General features: G+C 49.0%; 1 protein-coding gene across 1 annotated transcript in view; it reads right to left on the bottom strand.

Moving 5' to 3' along the window:
• CACNG2 (calcium voltage-gated channel auxiliary subunit gamma 2) overlaps positions 1-20,941 on the bottom strand; it is a 112,161-nt gene extending 91,220 nt beyond the window's left edge. Inside the window, exon 1 of the mRNA XM_059402100.1 lies at positions 20,628-20,941. Coding sequence (XP_059258083.1) covers positions 20,628-20,838 — 211 coding nt within the window. The 5' untranslated portion in view covers positions 20,839-20,941. The remainder of the gene's footprint in view (positions 1-20,627) is intronic.
• Positions 20,942-21,511: the final 570 nt, after the last annotated feature.

The following is a 21,511-nucleotide window of genomic DNA, read 5'->3' as shown; positions in this document are numbered from 1 at the left end:
ACCATCACCACCACCACCACTACAACCATCATCACTACCATCAGTACTACCATAACCACCTACATCATCACCACTATTACCACTACTCCTACCACCATCACTACTATCATTACCACCACCACCATTATCATCATCATTGCCACTACCACCACCATCACCTTCTTCACCAGTATCTTTATTTTTACCAGCACACCACATCTAACAACTCTGAATCTGTCCTTCACTCTTTTATTCTTTTTTCCTGTCAACCTTTTTATAAATTTATTTTTTATTTTTTGAAAATTTTAGGATTAGTTTTATTTATTTATTTGAGAGGGAGAGAAAGAGAGAGCAGAGGCTGGGGCAGGGGCAGAGGGAGAGGACCCTACTCAGACTCCTTGTTGAGCATGGAGTCCAATGCAGAGCTCATCTTATGACCCTGAGATTACAACCTGAGACAAAACCAAGAATTGATTGCTCAACCGACTGAGTCACTCAGCACCCCATAAATTTATTTTTTTAATAAAGAATAGGAATGAAAAATAGAAATATAATGTCTTATGTTTTATTTAAAAATTTTTATCTGCTTTCTTCATAAGTTAGAAACTCAAGATCTGCCTATCTTATCAATTGATCGATCAATCTATCTATCCATCTATTTATCTATCAAGCTATCCATCGTCTGTCTACCTGTCATCTTCTTTCTCTTTTGGGTTGCATTTCAGTGACTTATCTCTTTTTCTTTTTCTTCAGACCTCCACTCTCACTTGCAGTTGGTTTGGAGCTCAAAGCCTAAAGCGAACTAATGCAGCAACCTAGCACATAGAGAATGCTTCCAAACGCCCTAGTACAGAGACCAGAACTTTCTTATTTGGAAACAGCGCAGTGAAGAGCAACTCAATTATTTTATCTTTTTGTGGGGAAAAGAGTACATCTTTTTATTCAGCATCAAAAGCTTCTAAAATGGAAGAAGGCAGTAAATCCAAACCTTTGGATGGCACCTGGTGCTTTAGGGACAGGATGGGCACATTGTTGACAACCAGTGAGTGCTTGCTGAATTGGACTTGAGTGTCAGCTTTCAGGCAGGAGAGGACCTAAACCCATAGTCCCTTGGGCAGCCACCATTATTCTTAGTCTCTTTCAGACCACATCCTTAATCTCTCCCACTCCTTCCTTTTGTCCTTTATGGAAATTCATGACCCTGATGCTGAAGTAAAATTGATTACTAATGTTTAGAATCCATTGGGTATCTAGGATTTAAATTTAAACACCACCAGCAACTAACCTGAAAAGGTCATTTTTCTTTTGGTCTCAGTTCTCTCATCTGTGCAATGGGAATTACTGCCATGCAGGAAACATGGTAGAGATTGAATGAAAGAAAGTCTATACAGTGGTAGCTCCCAAAGTACCCAGCCCATGGTAGACACGTACTTGGTACATGTATATTTCCTATGGACCATCACTTCCTCCTCCGCTATGGTGTCCATTTTGGGCACAGATAAAGGATGCCTGGGCTGCATGGTCTTGGGGGTAAGCAATCCCTCTACCATTAGGTTATCTTTACAATGTTCAGCCATTAGGAGAATCAGTTCATTGAATTAAGGAAGTGTAACATAGGCAGACCTGGAGGTAGAATTCCCCTGTGGATTTGCTGCCTTTAACCTCTGGATAGCCCATCTCCATGGACAGGGATGGTTCTCACAGCATGGTAATGCCAGAAGGAGTTACAGGGTGGGAAGCAACTTGCTGGAGTGAAGAGGGTGAAGAGGGAGCCCTGAAACGGGCTCCCACCTCTGCACCTGTTAGCTGTGCCACTTTGGATGAATTACTTATTCTCTTATCTCCTTAGTCTCCTCCCTGCTACACGAGACCCTAAGACAGATGCTACATGTGGTTCTGAGGATACAATGAAAGCCCTCAGCACCCAGGGGGGTTGCTCAGCAGATTTTTTTCTTCTCTTCCTTCCCTCTCTTTCTTTTTGAATGCCTCCTTTTTTTTTTTTTTTTTTTTTTTTTTGCATTTCCTCCTCTTACTAGGCTTTGTGGTACAAGATGCTGGCTGCTCACCGGTGGCTTGTGTGGAACCTGCAGTTGCTAGGAGGATGCCCACTAACAAATCTGATAAGCAATAAATGTTTGATTGTGTAAATAAGAAGAGCAACAACACAATTATTTGGGATCGTTATTGTGAAATCAAATGAGGCCAAAGTGATAATAATTGCACTGAAAGTCAGTGGACATCTACACCCTCTAATTTGTTGTAAAATACTACCCTACTTTATTATTGATGCTTAATTATGCAATTATTTAAAAAAAAAGACCTCCAAACTGACAATACTAATAATGGTGATAAATCTTCCCGACACGGAGGGCTCTCACTTTGTTTTAATTGAAGGAAAGCTATGGAAGTGTTTTCCCTCATTTGAAAAAAAATCTTCCCTTTTTTCTCAGGCCATCTGTCTGGCTATTAAAATCCCATCAGCTTCATTGCGAGAACACTTACTTCCCCCACGCCTGTCATCCCAAAGGGGGCTCTTAGAGCCAACTAGTTCATGACAGCTCAGGCCCCTCCAAAGGGAAAGCACACTGCTCTCAATTCTTTCTTTGAGGCATCCTTTCTTTCTTTCCCGAGCCTCTCCGTTCATGGCCACATAGAGTGATTTATTTCTAGGCCCCCACGTTAATACCCCGCAATTAGTTTATACCTTTAATAATGTGTTGATTTGTTCAACTGCTTAAGAAATAACTGTCTCTTCTCAGCGGTCTAGGCTGTAACAAGACAGTGCTGGATCTCCAGGAAAAACATGTTTGGGGTGACGTTCTGAGCTACAATTTCAAGAGCATGCTCTACAGAAGAGCCTGGAAACCAAGTGGTTGTGTCAGGACCCAAGGTAGAAAAGGACGTACCTGTGTTCCTCTGCTCTGACCCAACACCTGGAGTCCTAACCCACATTACTGTGAACTTGTCCCAGACCGTCCAAGTCCTTTCTGCCATTACTGTCATGCTAGATGGTCATTACTATTCCTACAAGGCTGGTCTCACTCCCAAGGATAATCGTTACTGAGAGATCTCACAGCACTTCTTCACACTAGGGGCAAATCCCTCGATGTTTGAGAGACTCTAGAGTAGAGAAGGATATCCCTTTACTTCTAGCAGATGCAGAGGAAAGAGTGAATTCCTCTCACTTAGGTGGTCTTGTGAGGGGGCATCTCACATCTCCTGACCCTCTTCAGGTTCTTGAAGACCCTATGGGAAAACAGAGGGCAAGTCCTCCAGCTCAAGCCCATCTGTCAGCAAGGGAGATAGGTTCATGACCTCTCTTTGCGCTATCGTCCACACCATTGTCCTTCCAGAGATGTAAGCATGGGTCAAATTTTAACGAAGAGCTGAGTGTTCCCTATGCCACAGAAAGGCTCTTGGAGTCCAAGCAATTTCTGTGGATTGGCCTCTGACTTTCTCTTTGCTTTCCACGCCAGTGACTCCCTGCCACTAAAGAAAGTCAGTGAGTAATGACGATGAAGGGACGCCAGTCTCTCCATCTTCTTCCAACCTGGTGGATGGTTTATAAGTCAGAATGGTGCTTTTGCCAAGTGAATGTTGGGCTGTTGTGGTATCTGGGATGAATTTAGTTGGTAGAGGGATGAACATTTCAACCAATCTAAGTGGAGAATTTTTAACGTGTGTTAGAATTTTCACTTGTGCATCAAGCCAATGATTCCTTGTCTGTTATTGCTTAGGATGAGGCTAACACAGGGCCAGTTAAAGAGGACTGTTCAATTAATAACAGTATAGGTGGTACCTGGATACAGCAAAGGTAAAGAAGGAGGTGCCCAAATGACGGAAGGCTGGGAAATCTCGATTCGCAACATCGATGATTGTTTGAACCCCTATTCTGTGTACAAGTGCTTTATAGAGATTAGTTTAAATTTTATAACGCACTGTGTGGTACGCATTACAATTCCTAGGTTCTGTGGCAGATGAGAGATGGCAGAGAATAACCCCCCTCCCCGGGGTTGTGGAGCTGGTCGGGGTTCAAACCCACGCCCGTCTGAGGCCCTAAAGAAAGAGCTCTTTCTGTTGGATCGTGTAGCTTAATCAATCAGGGAAGAAACTAGGGCAGGATGTGGTTGGGTTCTAGGGAAAATCTATGGTGCCAGGCTGCTCTGGTGTGTGGTCCTCTCACCTGGCCTGTAATTTTAGCCCAAATCCTGGCCACAGGCTTTGTGGCTTCATCCCTCAGTCCACGAACATTCGTCGCCTGCCTGGTGGTTCTCTGCACTCTCTGGGTCTGGGTGAATTCTCCTCCTGCAGCGTTTTTGGGGCTGGAAAGGGGTGTCTGTCCCTGCCTGGGGTGAGATCCCTCTCGGAGTCCTGCTGCTGCTTCTCTTCTCTCCGACCAACTGTCACGGACCCTGTGGCTCTGTTGCTCCATCTGCTCTGAGAGGGGCTGGCCCCCATGCCCGGCTGTCTTCCCTCCCTCCCAGCGGCCTCTGCCCATCCTCTGCAGGCTCTCCCCGCAGCACCAACCTCATTTTGCTGAGTTTCTGCTTCCTGTTTTTTCCTTGGTCCCACCTCCTGCTCTCCTGGGCTCTCTCCCTTTTTAAGCCACTGTCTTAGACATGGAGCTGGGGGTGGGGAGGCGTCCTCTCCCCCTTCACCACTCTTTCCCTCGCGTGCATCAGTCACCCCACCTATTCTGCCTCTGGCCAGGTCCGTGGAACCCTGGTGCCAGGCGCCGTGGCCACCGAGGCCCCCTGGGAAGCCCGAAAGGCACAGTGTTCTCAAGCTGGAGGGGAGGCCCTTTGAAACAGATCTTCCGGGCCAGGTTCTTCTGTTCTCCTGTGAACTCAGTCCTGGGGGAAGGAATTCTGCTCTTGCAGGGCGGAGGCCGGGAGAGCAGCCTGTTCTCCAAGCCGCTGCTTCCACAGCGAGCCAAGACTCAAGCCAATTGATCCCTCCCTTCCTTCATCTTTTCATCTTTCGCTCCTTTCCTCCTTTTATCCCTTCTTTCCTTAGAACAGTTTGCCGAGAGCCTACTATGTGCCCGATGCTGGCACGGCTATTTCATTCTGACTGATCGTCCAGTCCCATGTTTATGGACCAAGTGTTCATGTGCCAGGCACCCCACCAGGCAATGGGGCACACAGGCAGATCTGACAGCCCCCTGTCTCAAAAACCTTATTACCTGCTTGAGGAGACAGAGGCTTGAAAAACAGAAAAGCCTGAGAAAGTATAAGGTCTTTGCGCACATCTGAACTTGCAGGGGCAGCAGACGCTTAACCTTTGGCTTTTGCAGCCCGTGGGAAGATGGGTGGCTGCCTGGCTTCGGGCTTTGATCAGTCTCTATCCCCCACTTCACCGTGTTGGCGTGAACACTGCCACTGCAGAATGCCAGACGGTTTTTGGCCACCCCCACCCCCCAGACATAAAGCCCAGTCTCCAAGCAGATGTCCCCATCCCTCTGTGTCTCAATGCTCTCTGAAGGCTCCCTTTGGCCAGATTCTGCTGCCCTTCCATGTGACTTCATGGGACAGGTAGAGAAGCCTGGAGCTCACTCAAGGGTGCACAGAGGTGTCAGTGGGAGCAACGGGATAGAGATCCAGGAGCACAGGCAGCCCTGCCCAGAGAGAGGGACATTGTTTGGTGTTGCAGGATGGCAAAAGTCCTTTAGTCCCACAACTATTACTGAGCTCCTACTATGTCCTGAGTGCCCTGCTGGGTGCTGGAGGCTCTACACTAAATGCCGGGAAGGAGCAGGATGTACAGGTCCTGGAGTGTTGTTGGCTGGCTTGATGGCATTGGTGGGGTCCCCTCCCTCTCTGGGCCTCAAGTTCTTTGGCCACAAGATCTGGACTAGATGAGCTCCCTGGATGTACTGGTAGATATTTTCCCTCAACCTGGAATAAAGATGCTCTTTTCTAGACTTCTTTAGAAGGAATGTATGGTCAGGTGACACTTCTGGCTAATGACCAAAGCAAAAATGTTATGTGATATCTTTTAGGAAACTCCCTTAAGAACATGTGATAGGTGCCCTCTGCCTGTGTCTCTTTGTGCCATTCTCCACCTTGATGCCTGGAACGTGAGGACAGTGGCTGGAGCTCTGGCAGCCATTATAGACTGTGAGGTTGAAGGCCACACCAGAGGGATGGTGGAGCAGGGAGCTGGTAGGCGCTTGCATTGCTAACCTCTTTGTGGCACCTGTACACCAAGCTTGTACTACATGTCTCCAGATTGGTTTACTTAAGAGAGGATAAACTTTTGTCTTATTTAAGCCTCTGTTCATTTTATGTTTCTGTTACTTGTCTAGTCTAATCCTTCCTGATACAAGCTCTAAAATACCCTCCAGGAGTACCATTCTGAGGTTGTGACATTAGGGGATCTTTAAACACTCACCTCCTGTTTTGGGCAGAGTGATGGCCTGCTGAAGGTGCCCACATCTCAATTCCTGTAACCCACAAATATGTTCCACTGCATGGCAAGGGGGAATTAAGGTTGCTAATCGGCTGATCTTAAGAGAGGGAGATTATCCTGGATTATCCAGGCAGGCCCGATGTAATCACGAGGGTCCTTAAATGTGGAGGAAGGAGGCAGAAGAGTCAAGAGTCAGAGGGGTGCCACATGAGAAGGACTGTGCCTGGCACTTGCCAACTTTGAAGATGGAGGAAGCCCTTCTGACCCAATAGAACAAGGGCCATCTCTAGAAACTGGAAAAGGCCAGGAAACAGATTTACCCCTAGAGCCTCCAGAAGGAACACAGCCCTGTTGACACCTTGATTTCAGACCAGAGAGGCCAGTTCCAGACTCCTGAGCTCCTGAACTCTAAGGGTGATAAGTTGGTATTATTTTAAGTTATTAAGCTTGGGGTGATTTGCTATAGCAGTCATAGGAGGTGAATACGCTCCCTTTGTTTCCTACCGGGAAGATAAAAAATCATGACCCGCAAGTCACAGAGTACTCTGTGGCCTAAGCAAGGTGACATGCATGTGGTCCTTAGGACACGGCCCAACACACAGGAGATCCTCAAACACCATCAGCACTCAGGGAAAACCATCCATTCCTGTCACACCTGTGGGCACCACCTTTAACCCTAAATAATCACATTAGCGGAAACATGCTGATGGGAGGGGCCAGGGACTGAACTAATGGCTTTACCCAACTCAAGTGTTCTGAACTTATTCAGTGCTTGGGAGGAAGACCACTATCTTCATTCCAGAGGTGAGCAAAAACAGGCCCAGTTGGCTGGTGGCACAGTCAGGATTTAGATCCGTGTCCTTTGGCCATGTTCCAAAACCTTGTTTCTCAAAGCATGGCCTGCAGACCTGTGACATCACCCTCACCTGGAAGCTAGAAACGGCGTCTCAGCCCCTGCATCGACCCCCTCGGAATCACCACCAGCTGGTCAGTAAGACTCCCAGGGGCTTAGTGTTTCCATCAGTGTTTGAAAATGCTGGGGCGCCTGGGTGGCTCAGTGGTTTAAGCCTCTGCCTTCGGCTCGGGTCATGATCTCAGGGTCCTGGGATAGAGCCCCGCATCGGGCTCTCTGTTCAGCAGGGAGTCTGCTTCCCTTCCTCTCTCTCTGCCTGCCTCTCTGCCTACTTGTGATCTCTGTCAAATAAATAAACAAAATCTTTAAAAAAAAAAGAAAAGAAAATGCTGCTCTCGAACAGGCCCCCTGCTCTCTCCTTGGTCCCACCCACATGGGGCATCCTCAGGTAGTGTCATGTCCTTCTTTGCGCACCATTCTCTTCAGATCTACTTGGCAAGCTCCTATTCATGCTTCAAAACCCATTGCAGAGGGCATTTCCTAAGAATCCCTTTCCTGACCTCCCCAAATAGATCTGCTGTCTCGTCCCGCCCATACCCACAACTTTATCCGTGTGGGAGCTCCCTGGCAATGCTTCTCATACGGCTCTGTCTCTTCTGCAAGGCCTCTATCTCTTTCAGAGCAGGGCCATGTATTTTGTCATCCAACAAACGTTTACTAAGTACCTACTATGTGCCAGACACTGATCTTAGTCCTGGGGCTATGGTAGTAAATAGGACAGACAAAGGACCCTGGTCCCCCAGGGTTTCTGTTCTGGTTGGGAGAGAAATAATATACACCGTACACAAATTCAGGGAGTGGGAAGTATGAAGAAGACAACGAAGTAGGGAGGAGAGGCTGGGAAGAGGACGGGTGATGTCAGCAGCAGGGAGCAGGGCAGAACCCCTTCCCCAGGTTTCTGAACCCCACGAATCAGCACAGAACCTGGCATACCAAGCATCCGACACGTGTCAGCCGGGATCAGATGTGAGCATTCCCTGGATCCAACTGCACGGCTTCACGTTCATATCCTATCCGTCCAGAGCAATGGCTGGGCACCTCCCACCTCCCGGCAAACTGCCGCCCCCTCCCCCCTGCCAAAGACTCCGGAAATTTCCCTCTTCTCTCTGAAGCTTCCTGAGGCAACCACGGAAAGCAGAGACTCCCCCGTGCCCCCGCGCTCCATCAACACCCCCGCCCTCTCTCCTCAGCTGGGGCGACAGTGTGGGCTGTCTCCCCGGAGCCTGCCTGCCGTTTAGTTATTGAATAAAGCTCACCACGTGGTCTGCATGTCAGGGTGCGCTTCCCTGAACTGGGGTCAAGGTCAGAAAATGTCAACCTCTGAGCGAGAAGCTATGGGGGTGGCATAAAATGGGTGAGAGCCTCTGTTTACAAGCAGCAAGTTACTGTAGAGATGCTTTGCGAAAGGGGGCCGGTGAGGCTGGCTTCCCTCTCCCCCTAATCAATCTCTGTCAGCAGCTGCTGCCAGGGGACATTGGCTCCCCATGCGTTTGTTTCCAGAGGCACAGCTTCCCTCATTCCGTTAGTGGCTCTGCCCTGCCTGAGCTGCTCTTGGTTGACTTACATTTCCAGCACTGGGGGCCATCAGAAGACAAAGACTCTGTCTACAAACTACCATTGGCATCAGATGAACTGGGCATTTGAGGCGGGCAGCCAGGGAAGATGCTTGGGAGCAGAGGGGACTTTGGGGGGAACCGCAGAGCCCCTGCCACACCTGGAGGGACAGCTGCTGCCTGCTGCGCCCCTGCCAATTGTGGCCAGATAGGAAAAGGGGGCCCGTGCTTACAAAAACTAGATTGTTTTTCTCAAGAGAAGCTGAAAATAGGGATTTTTGTGGGCAAGCTCTTCATTTGTGGAAGATTTGAGGGCTACACCCAACTCACGCACAGGTCACCGTTTGCAGCCCCTGGCTAGGTCAAGAGGTGTGATCCGTAACAAGCCCCCAGTTGGATAAGCGCGCCTGTGGGATTCAATCAGCACGCACTCTGAGCTAGCCTGTTGCTAAACACTTGACGTGGAACATCTTACCAAAAATGTCATAGCCAGCTCAGGAGTGAGATACAACTTTCCCCATTTACCCTTGAGGAAATCAAGTCAGTGAGGTGACATTCCTTGCCCAAGGTCACCTAGCTGGTAAGGGACAGGGTCGAGATTTGAACCCAGGTCTGCCTGGAATATCCTTTGATTATGATTGTGCTGGAGAAAATCTGACATTAATATGTATCCTGATCTTGGGATGCAAAGCTACGTTCTATGCCTTTTTCTTCATTCATTCCTTCAACACAACACTCACCGAGCTCCTACTACATGCCTGGCCCTGGGCGAGGCCTGGGCGGACACAGGTATGGAATTCCTCTATCCAAGATGAAAGGTCCCAACTTCTCCCTGCAAGTTTCTCTTCTTTGCCCCATCTCAGACAAGGTCACTCACGGTCACATCTTATTCAACAATAGTCCCCAGGTCCTGTGGATCCTCTGGGGTCAGGCCTCTGCCCTGGGTCGGCTGCTTCATCACTTGCCAGACTGCACAGTCCTCTCCTTCCTGGAATCCCTTCTCTGTCCTCCCCCGCCCAGCCCTACTTCTCGAACCATCCTCCAAGGTACCAGTTTGACAGAGTCGTTCCCTTCTTGACAATCTCCTCTCTAGTCTCTGCACAGCGTAGCTGTCCCTCCACGATGTGGGCTCTGTCCAGTTTTGTCCCATGGTACTAATACCTTCTCCTCCCACCCCTCTGGGCAATACCAGAAACCTTGTGTGGTCCCTTGAACACTCCGTGCTCTCTCATGCCTCTTCCTGGAGCAGGGTCCCCACCCCGAGTGTGCTTGCTCATGTCCCTACATCCCTCACTAAAGCAAAAGCTCCTGGAGGGCGGGGCGACATCCTCTCGCCCTTTTTAAACCGGAGCCTAAGCGGTACTTGACACGTAGGAACCAAGTGAATTTTGTTGATGAAGTGGCTAAGGGAAATTTTAGTCTAGAAGTGGAGACAGAGCCGGAAACGAGCAAAGGGAAGGTGGACGATGTGTTAGAGGCATGTGTGGACGCTGTGGAAGGAAAGAGAGATGGGATGTCACCTACGTGGGGGCAGCTGAGGTGCTGGGGAGGTGGCAAGTTAGCCGAATCCTGGAGACAAGCAGAATGTGGTTGGGAACAGGCCCTCTGGGCAGAGGGGGAGAAGATTATATATATATATATAGATATATATATATATATATCTATATATATATATATCTGTAGATTACAAAGAAAAAGATGTCTGTGCATTTTGAGGCATTCTTCTGTTTTCAAAGCAATAAGGAACCACTCACAGCCCCTCCCCTTGTCCCCACTCTGCCCTGGGTAAGGAGCCTATCCGACTGAAGCGTCACAGCTTTGAAGACTTCATCAAGTGCGGAGTGCACGTGACAATTTCTGCTCGGTCTTGCCTTCAATTTCTCCTAGAAATTTATCTCTATATCTGGGGGCTAGGGGAAAATTGTAAATACACTTAGCGTAACAGAAGTTTGTGCACAAGTTTTAGGGATGGACAGGCTTGGGCTGGAATCCCAGCCCTACCAGCTCTGCTGTGTGACCTTGGCTGAGTTACTTCTCTGAGCCTCTTAAGATGGAGATAATGGGCATCGCTGCACATACCTTCAGAATCATAAAGGTTAAATAAGAGCTAACCTCTGGAAAGCATCTAGATAGTGCTTAGCACCAAGGAAGAACTCAGTGAGTGATTAGCTGTTACTATTAGAGTTACTGTGAGTTTCGAAGTGATGCCGGGGTTGCCTTCTTTGCAAAAGATATCAGAGGAAAACTGGGGAGAAGGGTTTCCAACCTTAGGATCAATTCAAGGAGGATGAAGGATCAGAGGTGCGGGGAGGGAAGTGACAGGAAAGAATGCATGATCCTTTGTGCAGAGAAAGCAAGAGAGGGGAGCAAAAGGGCAAGACTAGAATAAAGGTCTCAGGGTCAGCAGCAGCCTGTCTCACTAGCAGTCACTAGTGAATGTTGCCCCATAGCCAGGCCAGAGAGAAGCTGGCGCTGGGGGTCTTAAATGGCCTGTCGCTGGTGTAGCAAAGCAAGGTGCTGATTCCCCGCCCAACAACACCGCAGCAACCATGCACCTGGGATCGCACACTTAATCCTCAGCATTCTTGTTAGCAGCTGGAAGACGACCCAAGGTCAAGGAAGTTCGGGGAAGAGGGAATAAAGACTCTTGGCTCCTGAGAGCAGACACAGCAGCTGCTAAGTCAGTGCCTCTGGGCCAGGTGATAATGAACAAGGATTTAGATCGCAAGAAAAGGTGACTGCTTCCCCGGAGGGAGCTGGCGCTGGAGGGCTTATCAGCTTCCTGAGGCTTTATGCCAAAGCTGTGGCCAGGAGGCACCCCGCCCCGGAGAGCCTCCAGAGGTGCAGGATGCAAGTGGGAACACCTGCCTATTCTCGAGTCTTTCACTGTGTGGTTCCAGCCAAGCCTAGGAGAAAAGACTGGTCAGGAGGATGCTGGGAGTTTTTGTCGGAGCCTGTCTGTCCCCTCCCTCGATGGGAGCTCCTTGAGGGCTGGAGCGGTTTCTTTAGTCATTCATCCAACGTGGGGCTCCTTAGCACTCCCTCTCTCTCTCTCTCTCTGGGCTACGGCAGACATGGCACCCACCTTCATGGAGCATAGAGTCTTAGAGAGGGGCACAGATCACAGACAAGTAAATGCTAGGAAGGGAAAAGTCAATGTTAAAGGTTGAAGAGGGAAAGGAAAGAGGGTGACAGAACTAGGGGCTTCTTTAGAAGAGGGTGGTCAGGAAGTCTCCTCGAGAAGGTGACATCTGAGCAGAGATTTCCTGCATCTTTGCAACCGTGGCAGGTGGCGGGGGGGTGGGGCGTTATAGTGGGACGTCAGAAGAGAAGGGAGGACCTCAATGCACCTGTTTTGTGCATCCCTTATAATCTTCTATCTTCCCTCTGTTTACTATAACCAGCTCTGCGGAAGTCACCTGCTCACTGCAACAACCTGCACGTCGTGCCTCACTCCTTCCCAGTAAAGCTCACCAGCTCCGGGCCAAGCCCTGATGCCCTCGGGGACAGCCTTCACATTCAATGAGCTCGCTGATGGCCAAAGCCACTGGCTGCCCTCGCTTGCGCCTTACTGGGCCTCTGTTTCTCCCATGCTGAAACACATACTGCCTTGTGAGCCGTTCTGTTCCTTTGGGAGCGCATCCGCACGGCCTCCCACGCTCACTCCTCCCTGCCTTCTCTCTTCCAGCAGCGCGGGACCCTCGCATGGCGGCTTGGGCATCTGTTTCGGCCCTTCCTTCAGTCTGAGGTGCTCTTCCTCTCCCTACGTTGCTCACCCCTATGCATCCTTCAGGACCTGGTCTCCTGCGGCATCCAGTCTCTGTGCTCCCAGAATCCCCTGCGCTCATGTTTCGTGCTGTGCTGTTGTTGTCTTCTCACTGGTGTGTCTCCTGTGCTGGATGAGAAGTCCCTCTTGCCCGAGGGCAGGGACAGAGCCTTTGACTCCATCCTAGACCCTTGCACAGTACCTGCTAGTGCTCAGGGAATGGCTGTTGGACAGAGGTCCACTATCACCCTATATACCTTGTCGAGAAAGGTGCTGGTGGGACCACATTCTTCTGTCCTCTGCTGCTCCCTGAGTCACGGGACAGGCACCAGCTGTGTGCTGGCGAAATCCCTTGGGCTCTCTCAGCACCCTGCCTGCATTTCCCTCTGCCAGCAAGATAGCTTACCATCTTTCTTTCCTTCTAAGGCACATATTTTAGGTTCCAAGGTTTCTGAACCTTGAGCATGTTTTACAATTGATGTGTCCATTAAATTTGTTCTCCCCTCCACCAAAAGCTGTTTCAGTAGATAGTTCACTTTATGACTGATCGTGCCTTGGAACCAAGGGGAGAACGGAAGTGGGAGAAGAAGGCCTCTCGTACCCGGGAGAGAGGACCAGGATATCGTGAGACCCACACAGCTCACCGATGATCTCACAATGGTTGACATGCATTCCTTTGCATCGGGGATGAGCATCTCTCCTCTCTCATTCCTATTTTCAAAAAGTCTGCTGGATATAATTGAGCCTCATTCAAATTCCAGCTCGCATCCTTGATGATCCTAACCGATTAGGAGAGATGCCAGGAATCTCTCTGAATTTGTGGGAGGGGGAGTGGAGGTGGCAACAGGCTACCTCAAATGTCTGATATGGACTGAGATGCCTGCTTTTCAGTATCCCCGGTGGGGACTGGCATGGACGGTTCTCGGGCCGGTGGGGGCCTGCTCCCCACTGCCTTCCCATGTTAGCTCAGGGCTGGCATCTGCCGTCAACCCTTCCACTGAGCTGATTTTGAATTTTGTTTGATTGGAGTTGAGTCGATCTATTCCCTCCCTTCTCTGTACTGTCAGGGGAAGTTGGGAGGCCAGAGAGACCAGCATGATTAGATTGGGATGGAAGTAGGAGGAGCATGACAAGAAGAGCAGGGAGCGGGGCTTGAATCCTCATAACGACCCAAAGGGTGGTCACTGTCGTCTCCACTAAACGGATGGCACAAAGGAGGCACAGAGATGAGATTAACTAATCCAGGGTCACACAGTTTATAAGCAAGAAGCCAGAAGTCAAAGAGCAAAACCTTTTAACAAGACTAACACACCTTTGGGACTTAACTACTTCTGCACCCCCATCCCCACACTCTCCAGCACTGTCCCCCACCCTATACCCCACCCCCCAGCTCTGTTCTCCAGCCACCAGCCTTCACTCAGGCCTTGTCTTCCTCTTCCTCACTGATCTCTGCACTCATTGCCCTCTGACCCGGAATGGTCTTTCTTCCTCTCTTTACCCAATTAACTCCTACTCCTTCAAATATTCATTCTCATGTCCCCTCCTCCGGGAAGTCTTCTCTGATTAGATATAATCTTGATATTATGAACTCGCAGTCCCATGTGACCTCCTTGAGAGCCCTTATCATGGTTGTAATTTACATGTATGTGTGTATGTCTATTCTTTGAATTAGGGCCTACCTCTCCCAGTGGGCTGTAAGGACTGAGGGCAGTGACCCCGAAAGGAGCCACTTCCCATCCTGACTTCCACCTGGCATTTTGCAGAACTTCATCCAAGATTTAACAAATAAATGAGCAAAGGAATGGTCCGATCCGTACCTGTAAACTGACCAAGAAACTGAAAATGCATGTATCATTTGAATACAGGCGGCGGGAAGGCCAAAATACTTATATTTGAGGCTAGACGGAACCATCGAATTTTGAACAGGTTAAAAATCTTTTGCATTATTCGTCCGGGATCTTCTCCTCCCCCCACCCCCCAACCTGAAAGCGAACACTCAGGGGAAGCTGTCCCCGAGCATCCCCATGCCAGCCACCGTGAGTGATATGGAGGCAGGAAAGCGTGGCCAGGATCTATTTAGAGGATGCTCATCCCCCCCAGCACTTCCTTCTCAGGCATTTATTTTTTCTTCACTTTCCTTTTTGTTATCTTTCCTTATTCTTATCCTTTGTGTGTTGAGCACCACCCTCCCTCTCTCTCTTGCTCTCTCTCTTTCTCTTCCCTGCCCTAACCAGCCCCCCACCCCCAGCCCAACACGCCTCCCCTACCAGCTCTCCTCTGTGTCAAGTTCACTATTTTCTGGAATGTCAAAAAAAAAAAAAAAAAAAAAAGGATGCTTTTGCCACCACCGATCGCTGTGTATCCCTGAAAGAACAGCCCTGGGATGGTGTGAAGGGGCCGCCATTTCTGAATCCCCACCTGTCCTACGTTTCCTGCCCCGACAAAGGCGGGTTGGTGGCTTGCAACGTCCCAGTTGCCATGGTTACAGCAACATGCAAAAACAGATCGCAGTCCCTGCCCTCCTGGAGCGCACAGTCCGGGGGTGGAGAAAGACACCAAATATCACGAGGAGACCAGGTACTGTGCTAGAAGGTGGTAAGAAGACAGAGTCAGGAGGACTGTAGGAGGGGTGCAGGTTGGGGTGCCTGATTGCAACCGCAGGCATGACCGTCAGAGAAACCACCCCGTGAGAACGCTATTTCGGAGAAGGAAACAGGCTTGGAGAGGAGAAAGAGCCTGTCCGGGATCTCCCAGGCTGCAGTGCTTGGAATGAACCCAGGCCTGTGTGGCTGCGAAATTCTTTCAACCATCCCACAGGCCATGAAGCTTCCTCTGAAGACTTCCATGACTTCCAGGGGACCAAAATTTGCTGTTTCCTGAAAAATGTTTGCAAACATAAAACCAATGGAAAGTTGACATTGAGGACACTTCCGAAAATGAAAGAGCAAAACCCAAAGAGGCGCTTGGTGGGTCTGGCCTGAAGTTCAGTATCACATTCCCTCGGCCTCGCAGGAATGAGGGGGTTTACGGCAAAATGGTCACTCCGCAAGGCGCACGGCAGCTGGAGTGAGTGGCATTTGGAGAGTCAGGCACGTCAGAACCCAGATTTCCTGGCAAGCTCAGGCTGGGTCCTCGATGGGGGACACTTAATGGGACACAGAATAAAATCCAGGGCTAACAGTGTCTATGAGCACAGGGCCACAGTAGGCCAGGGTATGTGCGTAGGAGCCCTCTGAAGGCTCGCAGGGTGGAAGCGAGGGGCTTGGATTCAAGTTCTGAATGGCTCTGCCTATGTGGCCTTCATATGTGATGTCGCTTCTGTGTGCCTAGTTCTGCTCAGCGGTAAAGGGCGGCTGTGGGTCGGGGTGGCGGCGGGAAGGGCAGTGTGAGTGGGCAAGGACTCACAGAGTTTGTTCCTCAGTAAAGGGTTCAAGTTTGCCTTCCCAGGAGAGGATGCTTAGGAATGTGGGGCTTGGCTTTTTGGAAAAGCGCTGGTCAGAACCCAAGACCTGGGTGCTTCGTGGGGGAGGTTTGCTAGAGAATAGAAGGTTCTGGAGTACCGAAATGGGGAGGGTCCGTAATGGCTGCTCTCTACCCAAAGTGTCTATTCTGGTGACTATTACAATCCAACTGGACTTTGGTGTACTTTCAAAGCAGAAAAGGGGAGAAAATCGATCGGTTATTTTTTCCTTGCTTGCAGAGAGTCTGCTGATAATTTTCCACTAGCCAATTAGGAGCTGCACAACCCTAATGACGGACTCCTTCTGAACTGAATTAATGAATCTTGTGACTCGTTATTATTCTTTTAAAAAAGAAGCACCAGGAGGAACAAACCAACCATCCTGACTTCCTCACCCCCTTGTCCCTCTCTTGATCACTCGCTTGTCACATGTCCTTATGGTGTATGAATTCACCTAAATAATTTGAAGAATTTCAAAATCCATCCCTTGATAAATATTTTTATGCACGTATTGTGTGCACAGTGCCTACAAAGAATCAGATTATCTTGGGGATTCTCGGGTGATATTTGCATCAAGCGATGGCCCATTAGGAACTTCCATACTCAGCACCCCCACACTTAAAAGACAACATAATCTGGGAAGCTGTTGTCATCCCTAAAATAAAAGATGGATGTTTTCCTTCTGGAGAACCAGAGAGCCAGGGCCGGACCCAGCGTGGAGCACTCGCCACCCCGCAGGCCAAGCAAAGGGTATGCAACTCTCAACTTGGCAAAGACAGTTCAAGAAGATGGAGACACTTCTTGCTCGAAGGGAGTGGGGAGGTAGCAACGGTGAGCAAGCAGCACCCGGAAGCCAAGACGGGAGAAGCCGTGGATGAAAGAGGAATGGAACAGAGAGAATGGAACAGTGGAGACAGAGAGGAAGATTTCTGCGCTGCCTCACGGCAAGGAAAGGGGCGAGAGAGGGAGGGCGGTTTCTGCTATAGACCACGTTGTACTGCCGTTGGCTCCTCCTCTGCAGGGCTGGAAATCCTCTGGGGGAGACGCGGAGCCAGGGCAGAGGGCAGGGAGGCGAAGGAGAGAACAAACACAGAGTGAATTTCTTGCTGTCTCTGGAGACGATGATTCCTTTAGGTGACAACAGAGGTTAATATCCTGAGCAGCAAGGCCCAGAGATGCCTCGCACTGAAATGATGTTTTCGGGTCCTGTTGTGGATTTTATTGAACGGTTCCCTGAAAGGGCTAACTCATCTCTCCGTTCGGAGGCACTTAGCACAGCTTTCCTGAAAAGTTCAAGGACTTCTCCCATCGGGCTCCACCTACCTGTATCTTCTCGCAGCCCGTCCCACACCATCAGTCCCACTAAGGACTCACAGTCCGCTAGAGAGCTCAAGCTCACACACAGAGATGCTGCTGTTCACTATGCAGAGGGAAACATAATAAAGGTTGTTGCTTCTTGGTTCCTCTCCTCTCCTGCTGGGTGTCAACCACAAGCAGGTGGTCCCGACCCTCCTCATTCTTCAGCAGACGGATTCACTTCAGAAGGAGCGACAGAGGCAGGGAACTATTTCCTGATTTTTATTTTCACCAAGAAGTGAAGAGAAGAAAACGCATCTCAGGCGACAAAAAGCCCGAGTGAAAGCCAGAAAGCAGAAGAGATCAGAAGCAGACAGGGTTGTTTTCCATCTGGAGTTATCAGTAGCCTCTTGGGGGCGATTTGAGGTCTGTTCACAACTTTTTTGGGGGGTACGGGCAGGAAACACAATAAAGAGGTGACGGGGGAATCTTTTTCGAAAGTCCAAGTTCTCACACAGAAAACATAGATTGGGGAACGGGTGAAACGCTGACAACATGATCTCCGTAAGGGCTGACCCTATTTTGAATGCTCCAGAAAGGAAGGAGAGGAACACCCCAAGAGAACCGTCTATGCCAATCTTCAGAAATAAATGCTCTTAACAGTCTTCGGAAATCAGTGCAGTCTGTGAAAATAAGTGGCTTAAAATCTTTAAACCACTTCCTAAGGGGCCAAAGCCCAACTTCCGAAGGCGGTCCCAACCTACAGAGCCCCATAGAGACAGATGCTTTGGAAATTGAAGGCCACGTTGAATGGGGGTCTCCAAGCACCCACCCTTCCTGCCTGGGCCTTGGCTGCAAGTGGAAAGGGAATAGAGTCCCGAAGGGAGCTTGGCCCAGCCCTGCCCTCACTGCCTGGAAGCCCCACACCTGGGAGAGGGGCCAAACCCACAGTTCCTGCTGAGCATCACACAACCCTTGGGAAAGTGTTGTAATGCTAACCCTTTTACGGATAGCTCAGGGTGGGGAGAGGTAGGGGTGGAGGGTGACAGGAGGTGCAGCGTGGAGAGAAAGTTGAAGGGGATGGGCAGCAAATTTGGGGACGTAGGCACCAAACAGATGGAATTTAAAAGAAAATACTTCAGCTTTTTAATACACAAGTGATCCAAAGTCACCTCTAGGCCTCTTCCCTTCTGGGAATTATAAACTGTTTCAGAGAACACAGTCTGAAGAATTTGTAAGAAAATCCCTGATAACAAAGTATATTTATGCTAACTTACCAATTTCTGAGTATATTTCTCCTAAAATAATGTCCCGTCTTTCCTCTAATTTCTTGGCTGCCTATCTCCATCCCTCTAACTAAAATCCAAGGAAGGCAAATTGCTACTACGATCATTTCCCTAAAGCAACTCTCATTCACTTTGCTTTTCTTCTCTTTGGGAAGAGAAGTCTGCCATAAATGTTTAATTAAATGGAAGCCTTTCCACTGCTAATGACAAGCTACTTGAAAGGCTTTTCATTTTTTAAGGACGGGTGTGTTTAAAACAGTCCCTATTAATTTCCTGATATTGATTCTCTGGCTGGGGAAGAGCACAGAGCACTCAGCATAGAGCTCCTCTGCAGACTATGTTCAAGGCAGCGGTTTGGATTGAGAAAGGGCACAAAATGCAGTATGCGTCAAACAGACCATCGCTCAATGAAGTCACTTAGCTATTCAAAACATGTTCAGCCATCACTCAACCGTTTGCACCAGGAATGTGGGGAGGGGGGCACGAAACGGTGCTCTTTCCCAGACACAACCATTTCCCAAAGAGCGGCTTTTGCACAGTTTGGGTTAGACCCTGGGGCCACATCAGTTTCTCCCTCTCCCATCCGTTTCCCTCTCTTCTCCCCCATCTCCTGGCTTCGAGTGTCTGCATCGCTATCCCATGTTGAGCTTAACAAACAATCCTGCAGTCCCCGCTTCCCAGCGCTGCCTCAAACAGCCTCCGGCACTGGTTCATGTCAGAAGCAAAGCACATAAGCCTTTCTCTCCACACAAACATGTAGCTCTCTGTTCACGTCCTTCTATGGGTAGCTGTAGCTTGTACATACAGATATGGATATATATATACATAGCCGTTCGAATGCAGTCCCTCATATTCAAGTCTGTTGCTAAATGCAGGTTGTATGACCTGCAGGAGTTTTTTTTTCTTTTCTTTTTTTTTTTTTTTTCTGTGCTTGTTAATGTATCTCAGAAACACATGCCTTCATCTGTACCCTGAGCTCCCAGGCTTTACACCGCGGGGACCCCTTGGCCCACAGCACATGCACAGACACACACGTCTCAGTGACCCTGCAAAATCAAGGCAAACAGCTGACACCCCTAGTCCACTGCCCCCCCCTTTCCCCTTTCAGGCTCCCCAAGCCCTCGCCTCGCTCCTGGCCTCCCTGCACAATGTCTGATGCTCAAGCTGGCTGCAATGCTGCTGTCCCTTCTGGATAACAGACATGTCACTCTGCGTGCAAGTGAATTGGTTCTCAGCCGAACCCTCAAGTGAATTGCTGTTTATTAGAACTTGGGCTTGTTTCCTGCGAGAGACGTATGTATTTTTAGACTTTGTAAACGTTAAAACACACACATACACACACGCAGTCAGTCACCCCAAAAGATATGTGTGGCTCATAGACATTACGAAATGCTCTTGAACTCAGCTTGAGATCCTGGAATAATTAGGATTTACCAAATACGGATTCTTAGAAACAACAGATTCTTTTTTTTTTTTTTTTAAGGAGATTTGCAGATGATGATGTGTCTGGGACTTTTGGGGAGTAAGGGGTGGAGGAGGGGCAAAGGAAGAGCATTTTCGAATTCTTCATTACGAAAAGAGGAGCAGTGTGTTGAGAGAAGCAATTATTTTCCCCCCTTGTAAATGGCAATGCTACACCAAATGGCAAATCCTAATGATTCCAAAGCAGGCAGAGCTCATTCGACTTTTAAAGACAATCTCTGATTGTTTTCATCATATCACAGATGATTCCAATGAAGAGGTTGAAGGGAAGGGGATGGTTGAGGTTTGAGAGTTGAGTATGGTTTTTGCTTATTAATTTTCTTTCCTCTGAAACTAACCCAGCCAACCTTGATCTGCGGTGGAAAGAGTGAAGTAAGAAAATGGTGGAATGTAAAGGGGACTTATTTGGAGGAGGGTGGGGAGGGGGAGTGAGAAGGGGAGGGGTGAGGTGGAGAGGGGGAGGAGATGGGAAATCAAATACCTTCTAGGCAGCAGGTTCTCCATAATCCAGAATGGGTCATAACTTCCTCGTTCTTTTTGCTGGTTTCATTCTCACTGACACTTTTGGTCTTGCAAACCCCTCTGGAGTAGAGCCAATAGTCGGTTCCCACAGCTATGGTCATCAGACTGAAGGCAGCGAAAGCACCAACGGTGGTTAAAAGCATTTGAACACCTCGATCAAACAGCCCCATAATTCTTCATTATATAAACACCCAACCGACTTCTGGTTCTCGGGAGAGTGTGTGTGAGGGTACAAGTACTAAAGCAAAAATAAATAAATAAATAAATAAAAATAATTCCACTACTAATATAATGGATATATGTGTGAATAGAGACTATGGAGAGATATAAAAACAGGGAGGTAAGAAAGCTCACGGAAAAGAGTGTAAATTATAAAGATCACACGGGAAGAGAGGCTTGCCTTTTGAGATCAGAAACTGTTCCAGTTGCAGTATTTTTTTTTTAAAAAAAGAAAAAAATAAAAAGACACCCCCCACCCCCCCAAGTGAGATGCCTTAATCTCTTTTCCTAAAATTCTGGTCTCCAGTTTCCATATGTGATAGCTAATTTGGAGATGGCTTCCACAGTGAACCAGGGAACAGCCGCATTCTCAACACAATCTCTCATGGTCGGGACCTAGACAGTTAGAGATTGTAAAAGCCGGGAGGCAACCTTCGGTCTTCGTGCTCGGCTCTGCGGCCTGCGCCATGAAAATCCTTTGCTTCGCCAGTTCTCTTCCTTGGGGGGGGTCTCGGGCGCTTTCGTTTCAGACCAGACTTCCCAGTATTCTGTAAGCCCTTGATCTCAGCTGAACAGGTGCGGGGGTCTCGCCTTCCATGGTTTTGCCCCGGCAGCGGCGGCGGC

Source organism: Mustela nigripes, chromosome 6 (assembly GCF_022355385.1).
Source record: "Mustela nigripes isolate SB6536 chromosome 6, MUSNIG.SB6536, whole genome shotgun sequence".
NCBI classification, from domain to species: domain Eukaryota; kingdom Metazoa; phylum Chordata; class Mammalia; order Carnivora; family Mustelidae; genus Mustela; species Mustela nigripes.
This window is presented reverse-complemented; position numbering and strand designations above follow the sequence as displayed.